At 44.0% G+C, this 18,815-nt stretch overlaps 2 protein-coding genes across 4 annotated transcripts in view; both read right to left on the reverse strand.

The window, feature by feature from the left end:
• The window catches only part of ARHGEF28 (Rho guanine nucleotide exchange factor 28), a 160,777-nt gene extending 158,056 nt beyond the window's left edge, over window positions 1–2,721 (reverse strand). Inside the window, exon 1 of one of the 2 annotated variants that reach the window (XM_077347418.1) lies at window positions 2,505–2,721. The gene's annotated coding sequence lies outside the window, so the exon portion shown is untranslated. The remainder of the gene's footprint in view (window positions 1–2,504) is intronic. The other variant, XM_077347417.1, reaches the window with a different exon arrangement.
• A 3,678-nt stretch (window positions 2,722–6,399) lies between these two features.
• UTP15 (UTP15 small subunit processome component) lies at window positions 6,400–18,778 on the reverse strand. 2 transcript variants are annotated; one of them, XM_077347422.1, is made up of 13 exons: window positions 18,593–18,778; window positions 16,705–16,855; window positions 16,175–16,267; window positions 15,325–15,509; window positions 14,665–14,843; window positions 14,109–14,234; window positions 13,481–13,616; window positions 12,271–12,355; window positions 11,274–11,420; window positions 10,410–10,511; window positions 9,105–9,238; window positions 8,200–8,258; window positions 6,400–6,878 (listed from the first exon to the last, which is right to left on the reverse strand). In XM_077347422.1, exons 2-13 carry the CDS (start codon window positions 16,792–16,794, stop codon window positions 6,685–6,687), a joined length of 1,530 nt encoding a protein of 509 aa, XP_077203537.1. In that variant the 5' UTR covers window positions 16,795–16,855; window positions 18,593–18,778; the 3' UTR covers window positions 6,400–6,684. The 2 variants fall into 2 exon arrangements, with proteins under 2 accessions (XP_077203537.1, XP_077203538.1); XM_077347423.1 differs by having other exon boundaries at window positions 16,705–16,882.
• Between the last annotated feature and the right edge of the window lie 37 nt (window positions 18,779–18,815).

Raw genomic sequence — 18,815 nt, forward strand, 5'->3', positions numbered from 1 at the left:
GGAATCAAGATTGTTGCTCTCCCCCCCTGTGTACAGTGGCAATAATTCTCATTTACAGTTTAACACACTGTAACATAATCCTCCCCTCCAACTGGCAAAGCTCAAAGAATTACATGCCAAGAGAATTTGCATAGCGTTCAATTAAGGGACCTGTAAATCTAGAGGCCTTTTGCAATCGTTTTAATGCAGCTGACTCATTAAAAGTCCACATCTTTATCCTGTTATTCGTTTTGTGTTCTTATGAGAAGTCACTGCACTTGCATACTGGGTACGACACGCACACACAAACTTTCTTTATTACAAATAGCACACCACACACCTGTACAGTTCTTCTTGAAAATACACAAAAGTAGTTTAATTCAGGCCTGATTTAAATGTGAAGCCTGAGAGGCAAAAGAGATTCCCATGCAACTTTGCACAGGCTCAGGGTCTTTTTTAAAAAACTATGCTGCAACCCAAGCAAAGTAGCTACAGTATCTGCAGGAGTTACAGATCTCTGGCAGGCAGACTTAGCAGATGTAACTTTGGGCAGGTTGCAGTATAGTTTAACTGGGCCAGTGCAAAAGGAAAGCTCCTTATCTTGCCAGCACTGTGTTTAAATCACGCCTAAGAGGACTCCGCTCAGGTATCCATGGCCAAGCATATGATGGATTCCAAGAAAGGGCCTCCTGTGAACACCTGCCAAGCCAGAGTTTATAGCAGTATCTCCCAGTCTATGGGACCCCAAGCCTCAACTTCTTTCAAATTAAATTTAGAGGAAAATTCTCACACATGAAAAGGATAACTTTCAGAGTTTCACTTTCACAAGACAGTTCCCCCCCAGAAAGCCATCCACTGTTCTAATAAAAGCACGTTTTCCGACGGGAATACAGCAAAGAGTAATTCTGTCTGCAAACCTCTGCACACTTACCAGGGAGTAAGATCCACTGAATACAACAAGCAGATATGCACAGGATTCCAGCTAGCAGTCACACAGAGCCTTAGTGAACAATGTCCTCTGAGAACTTACAGGAGTGCTCAAATATTAATTGGATTGTCTGTCTCACCTCAAAGGATGCAAGCTCAAACCTGAAGCCAGGGCTCTAGCAATTTGACAGATATTGCTCCTTGGCAGGGTAGGGAAGTAACCAGAAACACCAGAGATCATCCTCCTGCTGAATGACAATGCCAAACAACTTGGTCTACCAAGCACTTAGCCTAAACTGCCAGATGGTAACTCCACCCTGAGTAGGAATACCTGTCAGTAAATGTCCCCAGGGGACCAAGGAAGACAGATCTTCATCAACTGCAGAGCCCCCAGGAAACCTTTGGGACTGCAAGTTCTTGCTGACCTATTGCAAAGGCCTGTCTGCCCTTAACTAGTGGCGCTCCATTCAGCCCCTCTGCACTTTTATGCACAGTCATTCAGACACCAACCTTTCCCAGGTGTGTCTGGCGCAGGTGGGAAAGGTATGAATGTCACCATGAAATTAAGATTAACAAATTCCCTACAGGTACCAACACAGACAAGTCCTGGGTCAGTAGAATTAAACTACAGCACCAGAAGAATGCCCTGGCCTGGATGGTCCAGGCTAGCCCAATCTCATCCTTGCTCTGAGACTTAAGCAGGGTCAGTCCCAGAGAGCACTTGGCTACGATGTCTCCAAGGAAGTCCAGAGTTGCTAGGCAGAGGCAGGTGATGGCCAGCCACCCCTGAGTAACTCCAGCCAGGCAACCCTACCAGGGGTTGCCGTAAGAGGGCTGCGACCTGACATTAGATGCACTTGTGCGTACACATACACACACACATACACACAACGGAAGGCCGTTGGGGCTGCTCCAGTCCTGGAAAACAGCTGCAGCCGTCTCTGAGTCACATTAAACGCTTCAGGCAAGGAGGGAAAGGTGTGTGCAGACACAGCGGTGGGTGCAAATGCCCCCACTGCAAACACCCCAGTCTAAGCATCTCTTCTGCCTCTTCTGGACCCTCCAAATCCAAAGGCACTAAATGATTTCTATAGAAGATATATCAGATTAGATTCTACAAGCCTTCACATGCCATGAAATCTTTCCATCAATCAAGGTTTTTTGTTTTAAAAAAGCAGGTTATTCTTTTCTAAGATACACAGACTCCTAGCTGCAATCATGTAGTCCGCCGGACACGCTTTGGTTGAACTCGGGCGCTTTCCCGACCCTGCCGCCCCGTGCAGAGGCCCCTTCCGCGGGTTGCCGCCGCCTTTTCAGGAAGGGTCCCTGTCCTTGATAAGGAAAGGCGGCTCCTTGGCAGATGAGCCTTGCGCCAGGCACAGAGGGGCTCGGCCCAGAAGCTCTCCCGGTGGAACTCCTGCCCCGCTCTTCTAGGCACAGCAGCCCGCGCAGGGCCCCGGAGCCGGCCACCTGCTGGGCACACCTTTTCGGCAGCGGCGAGGACCAAGTGGAGCCGTCCCAGGATCCCTCACCCAGAAGCGCCCCCTACCAAATCGCGCAAGGCAGCAAGAGGGGTGAGGCGAGAAACTGCCCATTACCTGTCGCGGGTTCCGAGGCGAGGCGGGTTCCGACGTGCCCCTAGACCCGGAGGCGAGAGTTCTGCCGCCCGGCCCCGGCACCTTCGCTGCTTGCGCGGCTCCGGCGGGGAGGAGCCGAGCGCTGCCTAGTCAGACTGGTTGCCACTGTGCGCCGCCGGGACCGCCTCACGGGCGAGGGAGTGGCCGGGCAGGCTCCGCCGGAGTCCCGCCGTGTGAATCTCGCGCCGTGCCTCGCCAGGGGAGCCCTCGCTGGCTGGATGGCTGGCTGGCTGGCGGACCGGAGGGCGAGCAGCGACCTCTAGTGGCCCGCTCCTGCCCAAGCCCCGGTCCCCGCGTGGCCTTCGCACCGCCTTCCTCTCGCGCCGGGGTCCGGGCGGATGAGCGGCGCTGGCTATTCCCACCCTTGCCAGGGGCGCTTCGAGAGCCGCGAGGAACCTGCAAGCACCGCGGGCCGCGCGAGGGAGGGAGGGAGGGAGGGCGAGGGGCGTCCCTTCTCACCCCGCCGCTGGACTCGACGGGAGATGCGCCGCGCCCCGCAAGGACGACCGGCCTTCCCTGTAGTGTGGAAATATCCTGGCCGGGTGGGCTCTCTCCATACAGACCCGCAAACAGGCAGGTATAGAGCAACCCTGTCTGAGGATGGCTGCCGCTTCCTCGATCAGGGACGGTGAATGGCTGGACAGAGGCAACACCAAGTGCTCTGCACCATAAATATACAAACTCAAGATGATAGTTATTATCACTGTTTCCCAAACAGGGGGACAATAGGATTAGTTGCTGGAAAATATACACCGGATTCCCTGGGGATTCAGTGGAATTTCCATTCCTTGCCCTCTGTTTTGAGAGGTGAGCAGCTGCCTTTGAGTGGGCGGGATTGGTGGGTTGATGCCCCACCAACAAAGGAGGCCAGGTCTAACCTGCAGAGTGATGGGCTCCAGCCCCACAGCTCTCAAGGCCCAGGGAAGGCAACCTCAGCCATGGCCCCTGAAGGCAGCTTGACTGGGGCCCAGCCTTGGCACCGGCCTGACTCCTTCATCCCCTTTCCCAGGGCACTTGGAGGCCTCTCTATGCAAAGAGGTCTAGATGGGGAGATTACAACCAAGCAAGGCCCAGGGGCTCCTGCCTTGGCTTTCTTCCTGTCAGCTCTTCTCCCTCCCCCCACAGTTTGGTTTAGCATTCATTAACTATTGCTCCTCTTTAACTAGACTTTTGATTGATGCCTGGGTGATTTGGATTTTAAAAGGCTGTAAGAGAAAATCCTTCACACAAATCGCATCCACAACTGAATATTGGATCATCCGTCCATTTGAACACAAAGTTAGTTTGTGTTAGTTATGGGGTCACTTTCAGGATGGCTCAGGGAACTTGGCACAGCTGGCTCTTGCACTGCCAGGGCCAAGACATCTTCAGCAGCCCATTGGAAAAACATTGCCTTTGACAAGCCTACATTTCTTGGACTGAACAAGACAGGCGTTCCCTCCAAGCCCCTAAAAAGCCCAGGTTACAACTAATTTTGAACAAGGTAGGGAACTTGCTCAAGCGCAATCAGGATGCAAAGAAATATTTGAAGGTTGAAACATGGTTATCATGTGGACTGCCTGATCCAATATGTGGACACAGAATCCTATGCTTCCTGTTCTGGGAGAAAGCCTTCTGAACACAGAGGATTACTCAAAAACAAATGTGCATAAGATTGAGCTATCAATGTCAGCTGGTATAAAAGTACATAATTTAAACAAGATGTTCAAGAAACTTTCTATTAAATACTGCCCTGCCATGTACTTTTCAATACCTTCATCTTATACAACTCTGCAAGTCATGACACTTATTTAGACTTGCATATGCATACACATACACAACTTCTTCCTACTCTATATTTCTAGTTGTTCTGGAATAAAGATCTCCAAAATGTTTTCTTCCTACAAGCATCTGGAAAAGTGAGCTCTGGCTGAGGAAAGATTATGCTGGAACTATTTTTTTTAGTCCCTAAGGTGCCCTTGGGCTTCAGTTTTAAAACTGCAAGTTGTCATGCTTTTTTCAAAAAGGAGCATAAAAAGAGAAGCATAAAAAATGAAGTTACCACCATTGGACAGTCATTAAACACAGCCTATTGCCAGACCCTCTTATGAAATCTTGAAGGGCACCTGAGTGCCTCTGCCTTCCAATAAGCGGAGTAGTCCTAGGAAGATCGACCCACGTCTACGCAAGGAGGCTTGCTCCCACGAAAGCTCCTACCTGATGCTCAAAGGCAAGGCGAGCGCTTCTCCTTCACCCTTGCTGGAAACAAACCTGCCCGAGAGTAAGCGTGCCCTCCACTCGCAGGCCCGCCCATTCCAAACTGGCCTCTGGCCATGAAGCAAGGAGAGCTGATTCACCAGCTGATTAGGCCGCTGAACGCTTGCAGTCACACATGACAGGCCAATGCCAAATAAACATGATTCCAACAAATCATGCGAGTAAACTCCCAGCTGCACTTTCAAAGGCCGTGGATCTTGTGAGAGTCCTAAAGTCGTCACACTGGAATGGCTAGTCCTGATGAAAGCACAGCCAGCATGGTGACAGTGCCCTTGAGACAGACTTTCCCAGTGACCCTAGAGGGCTCCCCTGTCCCTTATATAGTCTACAGAAACAACTTGGCTGCGTTTCATGATCATCTCTGTGTCGCTGTGCTACGGGAGAGGGGGGGAGAAAATTAAGCCAGTCTCCTGCATTCTCTCCACCTATTCCCATGATCTCTTTGTAGTTTCCTCTCGATACGGTGACAAGACTAGAACATTCAGACAATGAAATCCACAGGACTTTTCCAGAAGCTACAATATTGTCTGCAGCTTTTTTAGAAGCTACAACACTATTATGCTAAGCGCTGACTGGATCAAGTTCACAGGTATCAGAGGGCTAGGTTTCATACTTAACCTGTGGGTATTCTGTTACTGCAGAAGAGGGACATGGGTAGGGAGAGTAAACTTCCTCTCAGTTGTGTCTTTCTTTGCAGGGAGTTATGTCCCATAGCAACCCTAGAAGTAACACTGCAAAAAAACCCTTAGTTCAAGTTGACAGAGAAATTACGCTCTTCAAAGGGCCATAAATGACAGACGAGGCTGGAATACCTCCGGTCAGGGAGACAATGTAGTTTGACACTTAGGTCCTGACGACATACACAGAGCTACCAACAATTTCCTCTTGCAGCCAGTTATCACAGGTATGGGAAACCCTGCCTTCTACTGTAGAGGGTCACACTTAAGGCAGTCTTTCACTGAGAAACCCCTGAAACATTCTTCAGGCTTTGAGAAATCCTAGAAGTGGAGCAATCATCCAGAATATGATCTACCTACCCAGCAATACAGAACAAAACTTTGATCAGCCACCAGACAATAATGGCAACATTATATAAAACTCAGCACTTTGTTTAGAGACTCCTGAATAATCACAGGGCTTGGCTGGCACAGATCATGATATGGAAAAAGACATTTTTTTCACCCTGATGTGTTTAAAACAAGTGTTGCAAGCTGGCTAGGATAAGAAAGAATGTAGCCCAAGTTGGTGTTGATGTTAGATCTTTATCCTTGGGATTTAAAATTATTTTCAAATGGAAATATATTCCACATTAAGCTGCTCTTATTTACAATTAACTATGGAATTTGACTCGTGAAGGAACGACAATCCACATTGGAAGCATTCTGGCGAAGAACACACACGGTCATATCTTCCAGAACAATATTCACACAAATCTTTGATTGCCCACATCAAATCAACTCTGACTCAACATATATAATTCTGTGCAAGAGAATTAAAATAGAAAGCATTGCCTATTTTTGTAACATGTGTGCCTCGTTGGTTCTTAGTTCAAAAACTGGGAATTTAACAGAAATCTAACAAAATAAAATGAAGCTACAAGTTTGATCTTTAGGGGTTCATAATGGTATTTTTACGTGTTCATATAAATAAACTTTATACAACACTGGCATGAAATATTTTAAATAGTTTTTGAACAAGAAACTTGAAAAATATTTCCACGGGGGTCTTTTCTTTCTCTCTTCACAATCACCAGTGGCGTGCAGCTTTCAACTTCTTTCCTGGCTTACAGCAGGCTTTTGAAGAGTGTCACTGGTGATAATGAGAGTCAAATGCAATACATTCACTTGTGAAACTTCCCAATGTCATCATTGTTCGAGGATTTAGTCTATAGACCATCCAGCTTGTTCTCCTCCAGGGCAACAGGCTTCTTTCTTGCTGTAGTAGCAAAGAGTGCATCCATCATCCCCAAGACTTCGAGAAGTTCCTCCTGGTAATCAATCTCCTTTTCTACAATATTCTGAAGTTTTAGAAACTGCTTATCAACAACAGCAGACTGTCCAACCACAGGCAGATAGATATCTGGCAAAGGAGGAGGAGGAGGGAGAAAGCACAAGTTACCAGACTGTCACAGTTCTTCTAAGCACAAGGAATTCAGCTGCACCACTAAGACTGTGAACAAAATAATTGCAAGTAGAACAGAATTCTCACAGGCAACTGTGTCAAATGACTTGCAGGCAGGCAACCAACTCTTTCCTTTTTTAGAAAATTTGAAGGCGCAAATGAATTCTTCTTAAGCAACAGGAGAGACCCACAAAAGAAGTCCTACTTTCACCCTCAACACATCCCTTCCAATCACCTGCACTTGCTGTGGCCCCTCCAGCTCTGCTTGATGCAGTGCTATGTCCCCTTCCTCATGCCAGCACTCAGCATGGCTTGTGATTGATTCAGTTCCCCTGAATTTCAGGCTTCCTTCTCCATACATCTTCTTAAAATGCAAATCTCAAAAGTTTTATAGCTTGTAGGAAAGACTTCAGAAAGTAGGGAAGTCTTGATATACAGTGAGTCAAAGGAAGAGGACCCCAGCTGCCCACCTGTTTCTGGGCCCTATTCAAAGTGCTGGACCTTAGGTGACTTGGGACCAGGATACCTGAAAGACCACCTCCGGTTGTACTGTCCAGCCTACCAGGTTAAGAGCCTCATCACAAGCCCTGCTTTCTGTTCCCCTGCCTGCAAGAGTGAGGCAGGTGACAATGAGAGGGATGGGATTTTCAGCAATGCCTTGCCTCTGGGAACACCCTTGACCTTCAGTCACTTCTAGTGCATACCCTATTCTCTATTAGGTGCCAGACGAAAACCCATCTTTTTAGCCAGGCTTTTAATTAAAAATGACCCTTAAAAGTTCAGACTCTTCTAGTCTGGCTTTTTATTTTTTAACATAAGAATTGTTTTGAGGCTCTTTTCTGAACTGCTTATTGCTGTATTTGCTACAGTGCAAGACTGGGTTTTCTCCAGATATGCCATTCCAGTAAAAAAGAAGAAGAAGAAGAAAAAGAGGACCTCTTACCATTTACCTACAAGATACAGTTATGTTCAGCACTTTTTTTTTTGGGGGGGGGGTTGTCTTACATTCAAGGTATTGTTCCTCTCAAGTAACTATGGCATTTTATGCCATGTTGCATTTTTAATAGTTATCCATCTTTGCATTAGGTTTTATTTGGTAAGCACATCTCAAGCATGTACTCTAGAAAGCTCATGTAAAAATTATCTAAATATATACTCAATAAATAAAGGTTTGTTTTTAAAATCCATACTCCCTTGTGGCTAACACTAGAAGGTATGCTTTTGGCTACCTGAGCATGAGTTAATCTTATGAACAGTGCTGTTGGAGCTTCCTACTTACCTATGATCATTTCTGCAACATGTATTAGCACAGGAGCAAATCTTGCATCAGTCACATGCCTACAAATTAAGTTTAAAAGCCCTGTTAACTTTCACGTTCTAGGCCAGGAAGTCAAGCTTCAACCATTTGCTGCACCACAAGGAAAAATCAAAACCCAGAAAAAACAAGAGGACAAAGCACAGGCTACTAAAAAACTAAACAAAGAAACAAATCTCACACACTTCAGACCAGGAGGGGAAACTGTGGGAGAAGTGCTAAGAAGGAAGCGAATGGTGATCCAACAGCAGGACCATGACTGTGGAGCCGTGGAGTTGAAGACAAGGGGAAAGGAGGGCTGGTATAAAACAGAGAGGCAGAATTGGAGATGCATACCACTGGGAATGAGCAAGCAAGCAAGGATAATGGGATAAATTCCTGCAGGAAACATTCATCAGTGACTACTGGCCATGACTAAAGGGGACCTCCACATTCAATGGCACTAAACCTCTGGAATCCAGTGCTAGGAGGTAACATCAGGGGAATACATTAGCCTTTTGGCCCTGTTGGCCCTCTAGTTGGTCACTGTGTGATTGACCACCAGTCTGATCCAGCAGAACTCTTCTTATAGAAAGGGAAGAAAAGAGCTGAATTCCCCATGCCAGCCTGAGCTAACCAACCATTTGGCTGCACCTTCTAATTTAGATATATAAACACGCTTCTATCAATATTTGTATTGCTGGAGCTGTCAAATGCCAGCTTTCCATATCCTGGCCTCTCTTTCGAGTCACCCTTGGTCATGAAAGAAGTTGTCAGCAGTTTCCAAGCCTCTTTTCAAAACCACATATTGTGAAAATAAAATTCACTGCAGAACTTCACTCAATGTGCAGCACAACGTTTTGGCCCAGGGAACTTCTCCTTGGCATTACCTTATCAAGAAACTAAGGAGGACGCTGAGCTGCTTCTCATCTCTTCCCGCAAGTGCGTTTTTCAATGTGCCTCTGCGATTCAGTTCCTGCATGACAGCAACTGTCACTTCAGGTGGGTTCGATCGTGCAGGGCCCTGGAAGTACAAAGCATTCAATTGCATACCTTTCCAGCTGATCATACACTTTTACACTGAACCTCCTGCTGGCCCAGATGGGAAAAGTAACCCAGGCAGAATATAAAAGTCTGCATTTCAAAGTGACTCATGGAGTACCTTGCTGCACTCAATCTCTAGCTCCCAAAGTTCTGGAAGCCTCTGCTACAAAGGAGCAGCAAATAAACATCCTGCCTTAGATGGCCCAAAGTCAGCTAATCCCCTCAGTACTTGGATGGGGGACCACCAAGGAAGTCCAATGCCTCTCGCCTTGAAAACCCCAAGGGGTCACTGTAAGCCAGCTGCAACGTGACAGCAAATAAAGTGCATGCAATATGAACACTCAACCAACAAAGAAGTTGACAGCACAATAACCCATACTGCGCTGAGGCACAAGCCCTCCCAATTGGACACTTGGCCCTGTAGTGGCACTCGGAGGACACTTGGCCCTGTAATGGCACTCGCTTTGCGGCTCCTGATTCGCTCCTCCAAGTTTTTATCCCGGACAGAGCCCACCCTAACTCCTCCCCACGAGCCCTTACTGCTTTATTTAGTCTGCGGCACCCGTGGTGCCGCGGGCGGTTTAAAGATAATCCTAATTATAAGGAGAGCCTTCACTTTAATGAGACATCATCACTTCCTACTGATACTTTTGAAGGCAGATATAAAAAGACATGCTTCCGTTTTGATTGGAACTTCAAAACCTTAGAACCAGTAATTTTTGATGGCAAGATCTATGAACAGATCTGTGAAGTTCTCATTACTCCAATAATTAGAGGCTGTCCCAGAGACAGAGAATGCACCACTTCTCTAAAAGGTTGTCAGATAAGAATAAGGAAACTTTTCAAGTGGCTAGGTGGATGGTTGGCTTCTAGACCTAGGAGTTTCTGGACTAATTGAGTGAATAAATTATTTCATTTTACTTTTGATGTATTTTTTCTGCTTTTTAACCTATATTTATGTCACTATTAATATTTTTACCATTACATATTGATTGTCGATGACCTCTGTGTGTTCCCTTTAAGAAACAGACCAGCCCTCAGGATTGCATTACCAGGGGAACACTGCACAGACCTTCACGAACCAGAAATGTGTCAGTTTATCTTAGAATGCTACAGCTTGCTAAAAGTCCACCCAAGTAATGTCACCTTACCTGAAGGACAGCATCCAGGGCTTTGGAAACCTGGAAACTCCTCAAAAGCTTGTCATATTTTTTCAAGTGATTTCTTACAGGCTTTGTGACAAGGAAATCTTCCTAAAAGACAAAAGATGACAGTTCAGGACAGAAGATACAGAAAGAAAACAAATTCACCTTAACTTATAATTTAGCCCTTGTCTTATATTTTTCTATCTTTCTTCCAAGGCACTCAGAGAAACATCAGTAGTTCTTCCCGTTTTATCCTCACAACAGTCTCATTAGGTAGATTTGGCTGAAAGAGATGACTGAGACACAGTCATCAATTGAGCTTCCTGGCTAAACCAAGCTATGAACCCTAGTTTCCCACATTTTTCTGCTTGTATTACTAACAGTTGAAACTGGGAGCCTGCAGAGTACAGTGGGTGAGAGTGGCAAACTCTGATCTGGAGAACCAGATTTAATTCCCCGCTCTTCTTCTACATGGAGCCTGTTGAGTGACCTTGGGCCACTCACATTTCTCTCAGCCCCTCCCACCTCACAAGGTGCCTGTTTTGGGAAGAGGAAGGGGAAGGCAATTGTAAGCTGCTTTGAGACTCCTTCTGGTAAAGAGAAGTATAATCACAGCGTGAGAAAGAAGGAAATAAATGACTTTGCAGAGTCAGCTCTGCAAACAGCTCTGATTTTATAAGCACCTGTATTAAAATGATTTTTAATTAAATTGCTGCTAGAGTAATTGGGGGTGCATTTTTAAGCAATCAAAATGCTTTCTAATGTATTTGTAGGTGTGATGTTCCCCCCCTAAATCTTGCTATCTTGTTGGACTCTATATCCTATGATTGTAAATTGCAAAATCTGGTATTTGCATCCTGTGTCCTGTACCTGCTTTGGCATATAGTTTCTTCCTTTCACAAATGTTCGATATGTGGGCCTCCTCCTCCTACCAGAAGGCTGCTTTTCTTCATGTTTTCGATGTTTGATATTCAGTATTCCATTTGTCATGCCAACAACCAGGGTTTCATCATTTGGCTAAATGGAAAAAGAAGCAGGTTTGTTGAAGCCAGAATTGCAGTTCAGGGATCATTTGGACATGTCTCTTTATGAAACTAACATATGCCAAGCCTGACCACTGGCACCAAATTACCAAAAGCCAGCCATTTAAACATAACAATGGGGTCTGTTTGTCTGTCAACTGTTAGGTTTAAATGGCTGTTAGATATTAAACACATCTATTTCTCCCCACCCACCCACTTTGAGGCAGGGGGAATAGAAGTGGACAGGTTAAATGGCTGCTAGCCTTTTAACCCTTCTCAGATAATCCCACCCTGCCATGAAAGATCCAAACTGGCTGGTTTGGGGAAATTATGACTCTGTTTAAGGTTTGCCAAAAAGCCAAACCAATTTTTTTTTAATTTGTGCCCATCCCTAGTGTGAAAACATATGGAGAAACTTGAGTATGGATAGGAGATCTTCCGGGAACCACCCTACATATGCTGTTATTATGTCACGGTGAAGACACATGGTAGAACATAATCTGATAGAACTCCTTTTTGAAAACTGCACTTGCTCCTCACACGCGTATTTTGCGAACACCAAACTATTTCAAATAACCTGACCCACATGACACATTACTTGGTGGTCTGGCTACACGAGATTTTCAATGCCATATGTCAATGCAGCCCTAACTGGCCTGTACCAAGCCACAGCAAACCAAGCCCTATCCAGCAAGAAGAGCTTCTGTGCACAGTTCCATTCACATGAACAGGATTGGCATTGTACAGGCACCGTTTCCATATTCATACATTTCTTCTTCATATGAAATTTATACATACAACAGTTTTGAGATACTTATCAGTGGCCAGAAGGCCATCATACGTACTGCTAATGCAAGACTGAGAATGGAGGCTTCGTACAAAAAGCTGTGAACCACTTTGTAGGAGGTTGTACTGTACACCTTCACATGCCTGCAGGGATAGAAAAAAATAGCTTAGCAAGTAGTTAAATGGTATGCCTGAAGAATTTAACAGAAATTTCACTGCACCATACGGCTAACATCTTGCTCTGGTCTGAGGAGTGAGGAAAGACATGATGAAGACCAGACAAGAGCTGAAATGCATAATAAGGTATCTGCTAATCAACAAGGGTGTAGATAAAAGGTTCTCACAGGCAAACCAGCATCATGCAACTTCAAACTCTTCTTTGGCATTGCAGCCGCTTTCCCCAAATTATATCAAAACAATAAAGGAGATTCAAGAAGATGTGAGCAACAAGATTCAAGAACATGTACAGAACCTGAAAAGAGTTTCCGGGCATCTCTGTTCCCCTACTGATTCGTGGTGTTCCTAGAAAGCACAAGGAGCACCTTCAACTGAGAGGACAAATGGGCCCTTGATTTATTTGCCAATATATCAAATAAGGTTGACTGGGATGCTGCAGAAAGCTTCACTTTTATTTGATTGTTGTGCCTACTTATTAAAAATAGCCACAGCCAGGCAGGATGGCAGGCAGGCTTTTTTCAAGATACACACACAGTTCACCGAAGTTGACCCAAATTCTATGGAGATCAAGATGGGCAGCCATGTTGGTCTGTCTGTAGCAGCAGAAAAAAGCAAGAGTCCAGGAGTACTTTCAAGACTAAAAAAGTTTGGGGCAGCAGAGGAGCTTTTGTGAGTCACTGCTCACTTCTTCAGCTACAGCATTGTATCTGAAGAAATTAGCAGTGATTCATGAAAGTTCACACCCTGCCACAAACCAAATTCTATGCTAAGAAACCTATCATAAATTATGCATACAAAGCATTCATTTGCACACCTGATTCTCTTTCCTCCAATTGTGTGTAAGGGGAACAAAGTGCCATCCTTTGACCTCTATTTCTACCTTAGATATTTAATCAGGCACCATTCATCAAGCCTTTTTTTCTCTTTCTCTCTTTTTGAAAAATAATGGAGTGGGAGAGAGCAAGTTCTGATATTCATGAGACACTAAATTGGGCACAGAAGGCTGCATTCTGCACTGGCAACCACAGGATAAACAAAGCCCCCCCTGCCCCCCATGTAAATCCAAGAAGATAAATGGTGAGAAGTACAAACCTATCCAGCGAGCCAGACAGCAGCCTCTGACCAGAGCTCATCAGGCACAAACAAGTTACAGTTTTATGGTGATTTCTCAAGGAGACAAGTAACTGCCCTCCTTTAAGGACATCCCATATTTTAACATACCGACCGCCTGCAAGAGAGAACAGAGACTTTTTATATGAACATCCACAAAGAAGCAAACTGGAAATGAGACAAGTTAAATTAAGAATAGTCACAAACTTTTATTGAGGTACGTCCAAAACCCATTTACATAAATAGCATGGGTTACTTAAGCACATGGGCTGATCATCAGGGTTTGAGAACAGACATTTGTATGCCCCATCTATAAACGTGCTTCCTGGTAGAATATACACAGGCAAAAAAAAAAATGTTGTATCAGACTCTTAATGAACTGTCACATACAACTAGTAAAATGCGACTTTTCTTGGTGGGTCATGAACTGTGCAAACAAGTCTCAGAAGCAGACCCTTCTGGCATGAGTAACACATAATTTATAACAGTGTGTTTTTGTCAGTGTTGCCTGTATTACCAATCAGATAAGAATTCTTGGAAGACAGAAACAAAAGCAAGCTGCAGTGCAACAGGAAAAAGCAAAAGGAAACCTGGCTATTTGATAACATACCTGCAGTCACAAGAAGACCTCCAGAAGGAAAGAGGTTAACACTTTCCACTGGGTGCCCATGTTCTATTGTCATGACGCTTTTTTCTGTCCGGGTATCAAATACTTTCACAGTATGGTCATACGAGCCTAAAAGCCATCCCAACAAAAGAAAAATTTTGAAATCTTTCATAGATGTAAAATAATAGAATGCTGCTCTAGGTTCAGCTGAATATATTGTGATGGAACATAAGAACTGCACTTATTAATTTTTTTAATAAGCAAAATCGGTGAAGTAAATGAAAAATACAAACTAGAAGAAGGAATCAGCTATCAGAACAATCGGACATGCAAAAATCACATACTAAAAAATATTCAGGTAAAGAGTCGAATAAAATAAAAAGCAATCAAGACCAATTGTATGTACATCGCCCTGTGCCAGTCTCAGAAGGGTGGTCTAGAAATTTAATTTAATAATAAGAAGAATGAGGACCATTTTCTGAATAAGCAGCAACTGACACAGGAAATGTAGTGAATGAGTTTCATTTGACACAGGTAAGTATAAACCAAACCAACAAACCTGTCACAAAGAGATCTGCATTCAGTTGACTAGTGCAGCCACATCTCACATAGTCTGTGTGCTCTCTGTAGGTGATGATTTCTGAGGCAGAAGAAACATCCCACACCTTAGAGGTATAATCATCTGCTCCAGATACTATCCGGTATTTATCAGATAGAAAGCCAGCAACACGTACAGCTCTAAAAATAAATAATATCCAAGTATTAGCCCCCTGAAAATACTATGCCAAATATAAAAAATGCCTGGGGGGAGGGAAGATGGCGCACAAGGGCTTTCAGGCCAAATCCGGGCCTTGGCATCCTGAAATCTGTCTAGAAAACATCTGTCTACAGCTAGGTATCGTTATCAATGTATGAAAGAGTTAGGTGAAATTTCCTAGGAACCCCTCTATTTTCTCATCTATAGTATTGAGACAGTAATATAGCCTGTTAGCACAACTGAAAACTCATGCTCCTGGGTGGAAAATTAATCTCTGCAGAATGGCTCTAACAGCCGAGTAAACAGTAGTTTACACTTGAAATTTAAAAGGATAATATCACATTTATTCCTTAAATTAATACAGTAGCTACAATTGACAAGCCTTTTGTTTAAGAAAAAAACATATAGAAATACATCAAGACTTGAAGATACATTGCATATAACTAAACTGGGATCTCTTACTTGGTATGGCCCTCAAACTGTCTCAGTGCTGCTCGCCCACCAATGTCAAAGAGTCGAATGTTGCCCTCTTCACTGCCAGCTACCAAGAGCCTCCCGTCATCTCTGTACGTAGCACAGTATGCGACATCTTTAAACCGAGAGAATGTTTTGATTGGCTCCTGTGAGTATCGGCCATAGATGTGAATCTAAAACAAAATACATTTCACCTGTCAGATCAATAAAGCTTGGAGTATCCTGCAAGACGTGGAAAAGTCCATCACTGCCCTGCAAAATATTTCTCAAGAGGGGAAGGGTAGAAGAGAAAGCATGCAGGAGTGCAATCCCAATGGGCATTGGGAAAAGATGCACTGCACCCCCCACCTCAAACTACTCTCAAGAAATGTGAGCCACTTGTGCCCGGTGGGTAAGGGGAGAGGGAAGAAAAGGATGTCCCTAAGAGTAGTATTTTGCTTCTCCTCTCCTCTTCCTGTGTCCTAATTAGGACAGGCAACCATTCACTTCTGTGGGTGCAAAGAAAGGCCTGTGCTGAATCACACTACTGAGGATTTGGGTTAGAACATGGCTTTGTCCTTCCTCGGTACTCTCGATACTTGCACCGCATTTCACTTTGGCCTACAGGACTTAATACAAGCCATAGAAATCCAGTCCAAGTTGAACTGCATGGTTGTCCTGGGTTCTGGCAGAGACAAGCCCACTGACATAGATCATTCTATAAAACCTAATTCCCAAAAAACTCTTTTTTTAAAGATGCAGTAAACATTCTGTCCCATTTGTGTCTTTCCAAAGGACCGCCTTTGTTTTCTGTAACCACATCAGAAATTTGCAGTTTATTCCTTCGTCAAATCTTTACCCTTGAAGACGCTGTAACAGCATAATTGTATGGATGGATTGGTGAAAAGTCAATTTTATTCACTGCACCAAACTCCTTTATCTGAATGGGAGCCTAGAAAAAAGGGAGCACAAATTTAACACAGTTCAAGTTTGAATTTTTTTTCACTAGCAAAATATTTATAACAAAGTGACAGAAGCACAAAGATCTTTTATAATGCTTTAGTTTACAAAAGCTCATTCATTTTTATAAAAAACTGTTTTTTTAAAAACAGACTTGGACATAGAAAGACATAATTCTTCTTAGAATTATACTATTAGTACTGTAAAAAGATGCACATCTGCTACAATACAACTTAAAATAAAATGCATGCCGACTTTAAATTAAAAACAACTCAAATACCGTAATCTCTCAAAAATGTACTAGTCAAATGCTAATCTGTGTTCAGTGTTTAACAATTTGCAAAATCAAAAATTAAGTCAAAACACCTCATGTCTTCAAATCAATGAGGATATAACCCAATTTTTAATCAAACAATTACACATTCTTACCTTGTAATTCTTCCAATATAAAGTATCCTCTGTTATTTTTTCACCAAGTTTTGGATAAGTCTGTACTATGACAGGTTTATAGTTGGCCATTATTCGTTTTAGATGATGTTTCCACGAGTAGAAAAATATTTTTTTTCATGTATATCAGCGTCTTGTAAAAACAAAAACAAGAACTTTGCTGAAATTGTAAGAATACATAAATTAAATCTACTACGATAATAAATATGTACTATTATCTCTCAATAGATTCACACATTATTTGTTACAGCTGGATACCAATGTATCTTCCCTTATTTTGCCCCACTGTGACCTCTTTGCTTATCTGAGCTATGCCTCCTGGAAGTGCCACTATTTGTGCACATCCTGTGAGATGATCAGGAAGGTTCCCTTGCTTCTTTCATTTGACAGAATGGACAAAACAGAAATGCTGAGGAGGGCCTTTTTACAAAGGAATTAGAATAGAGATATATTATTCTGAATTTTAATTATATTAGGCTTTAGATTGCATTTTAAAATTTCATGTAACTTATAATTATAATCAAACAATTCAGGAAATAACTTCTATAAGAAACAGAATAATGCGATCTACTTCATGGTTTATTGTACACATCATATCCCTTTTTGTTTCAATGTTCTCTACCTCCAAAACCTCTTTTCTTCATAATAATATGCCATTCCTTAGACCGATTTTCATTTACGCTGTTTTTAAAGTTCTGTGATCCCAATTGTTTATTGGTGATTTTGCTATCAAGCTGAACTGGTTTCTATACTTTCTAATCTCCCTCAAGTCCAAGTGAGAAAGGCAGCCTATATATATACTTAATAAATAACAACAATAAGGAAAGTAGCTAGTAGTATACATTGTAATCATTCAGCTGCAACATTCAGCTAAAGCAAAATGAAGAACAGCACATAGTTCAACTTAAGATCAATAGTTCACCTAGAATACCAATGTATTTGCATTAGTGCACATTCTGCATTGTCAGGCTATCCTATTAAAGCCAGTACAGAGCTCTTCCACCAGGTCTTCGGTTGAGGCCAGATGGCAAGGAAGATTGTGGGCCCATCTGCACCCTCCCCCTTCTGGATATATTACTGGGAGGATTGCTAGGTCTGGCATTATTAGGTTTTTTTGCCGCAGCATCTTTATCCCCATGTAATGTATTTGCTTTTTATGTCTGTTTTAAGGGCTTTTTATTGGGGTATTATCCATACATTGTAACCCACCTCGACCCTTTGGGGAGAAGCAGGCAATAAATTAATTAAATAAATAACATCAAGTATCTGTAGGAGCTTGCACAACTTTTCCAGGCTAGAAACACTCAGGTAAAAATAAGAAACACAGGTTACCATCCCACCACAGGGTTTGAACTGGCAGAGATAGTTATCAGGTTCGTGGCTGACACATTCAGCATGTCTGCACACCCACTCGCAGCGTGGTGTTTCTGAAACAGCCAATTCCGTTTGGGGTATTTTAGCAAAGGGCTTGACAATAGAACTACAAGTGCTACAATGCCTTTGTAGAAACCTGCTTGGCTTCACTTGGAATATTATGACAGTGCTCCTACACTGGTATCACCCAGCTTTAAAATATGCGTGAGGAGAAAGGGAAAGAGATCCGGCATGAGAAAAAACTGACCTTAAACACACAACACACACGCTCTCTCTTAACCCCCACCCCACCCCCCGGTGGCCACAGCGGAGAGCAGCATGCGGGACTCGGAGGAGTCCTCGGTCTGATCCAGCAGGGCTTTTCATGCAGACTCTACGAGCGGCGACTTTTTTCTGTGGCGGCGCCAACATTACAGGACGGGCCATTTTGGGGCGGAAAGTAGCCGCCGGAGGGAGGGGAAGCCCCCGCAGCCTGCCCACCGGGCTCCTCACTCACCCCCGACGGCCACGCTGCTTCCCTTCTTCAGCCGCCCGCAGTCACGTTGCTCCTCAAGGAGGCCGCCATCACCACGGCCCACCTTCAGGGTGAGGGGACGCGTCATCGCTTGCGTCACAGGCGCTGCGCCACAGCTGCCAGCGCGCGCTAGAATGTCGTCGCCTTCCCCCTAGAGATGGAAAACGCCAGAGTTCCGCGGAGTCCCTTCCGGTGTCGACTCCAA

This window comes from Paroedura picta, chromosome 7 (assembly GCF_049243985.1).
Source record: "Paroedura picta isolate Pp20150507F chromosome 7, Ppicta_v3.0, whole genome shotgun sequence".
Lineage (NCBI taxonomy): Eukaryota > Metazoa > Chordata > Lepidosauria > Squamata > Gekkonidae > Paroedura > Paroedura picta.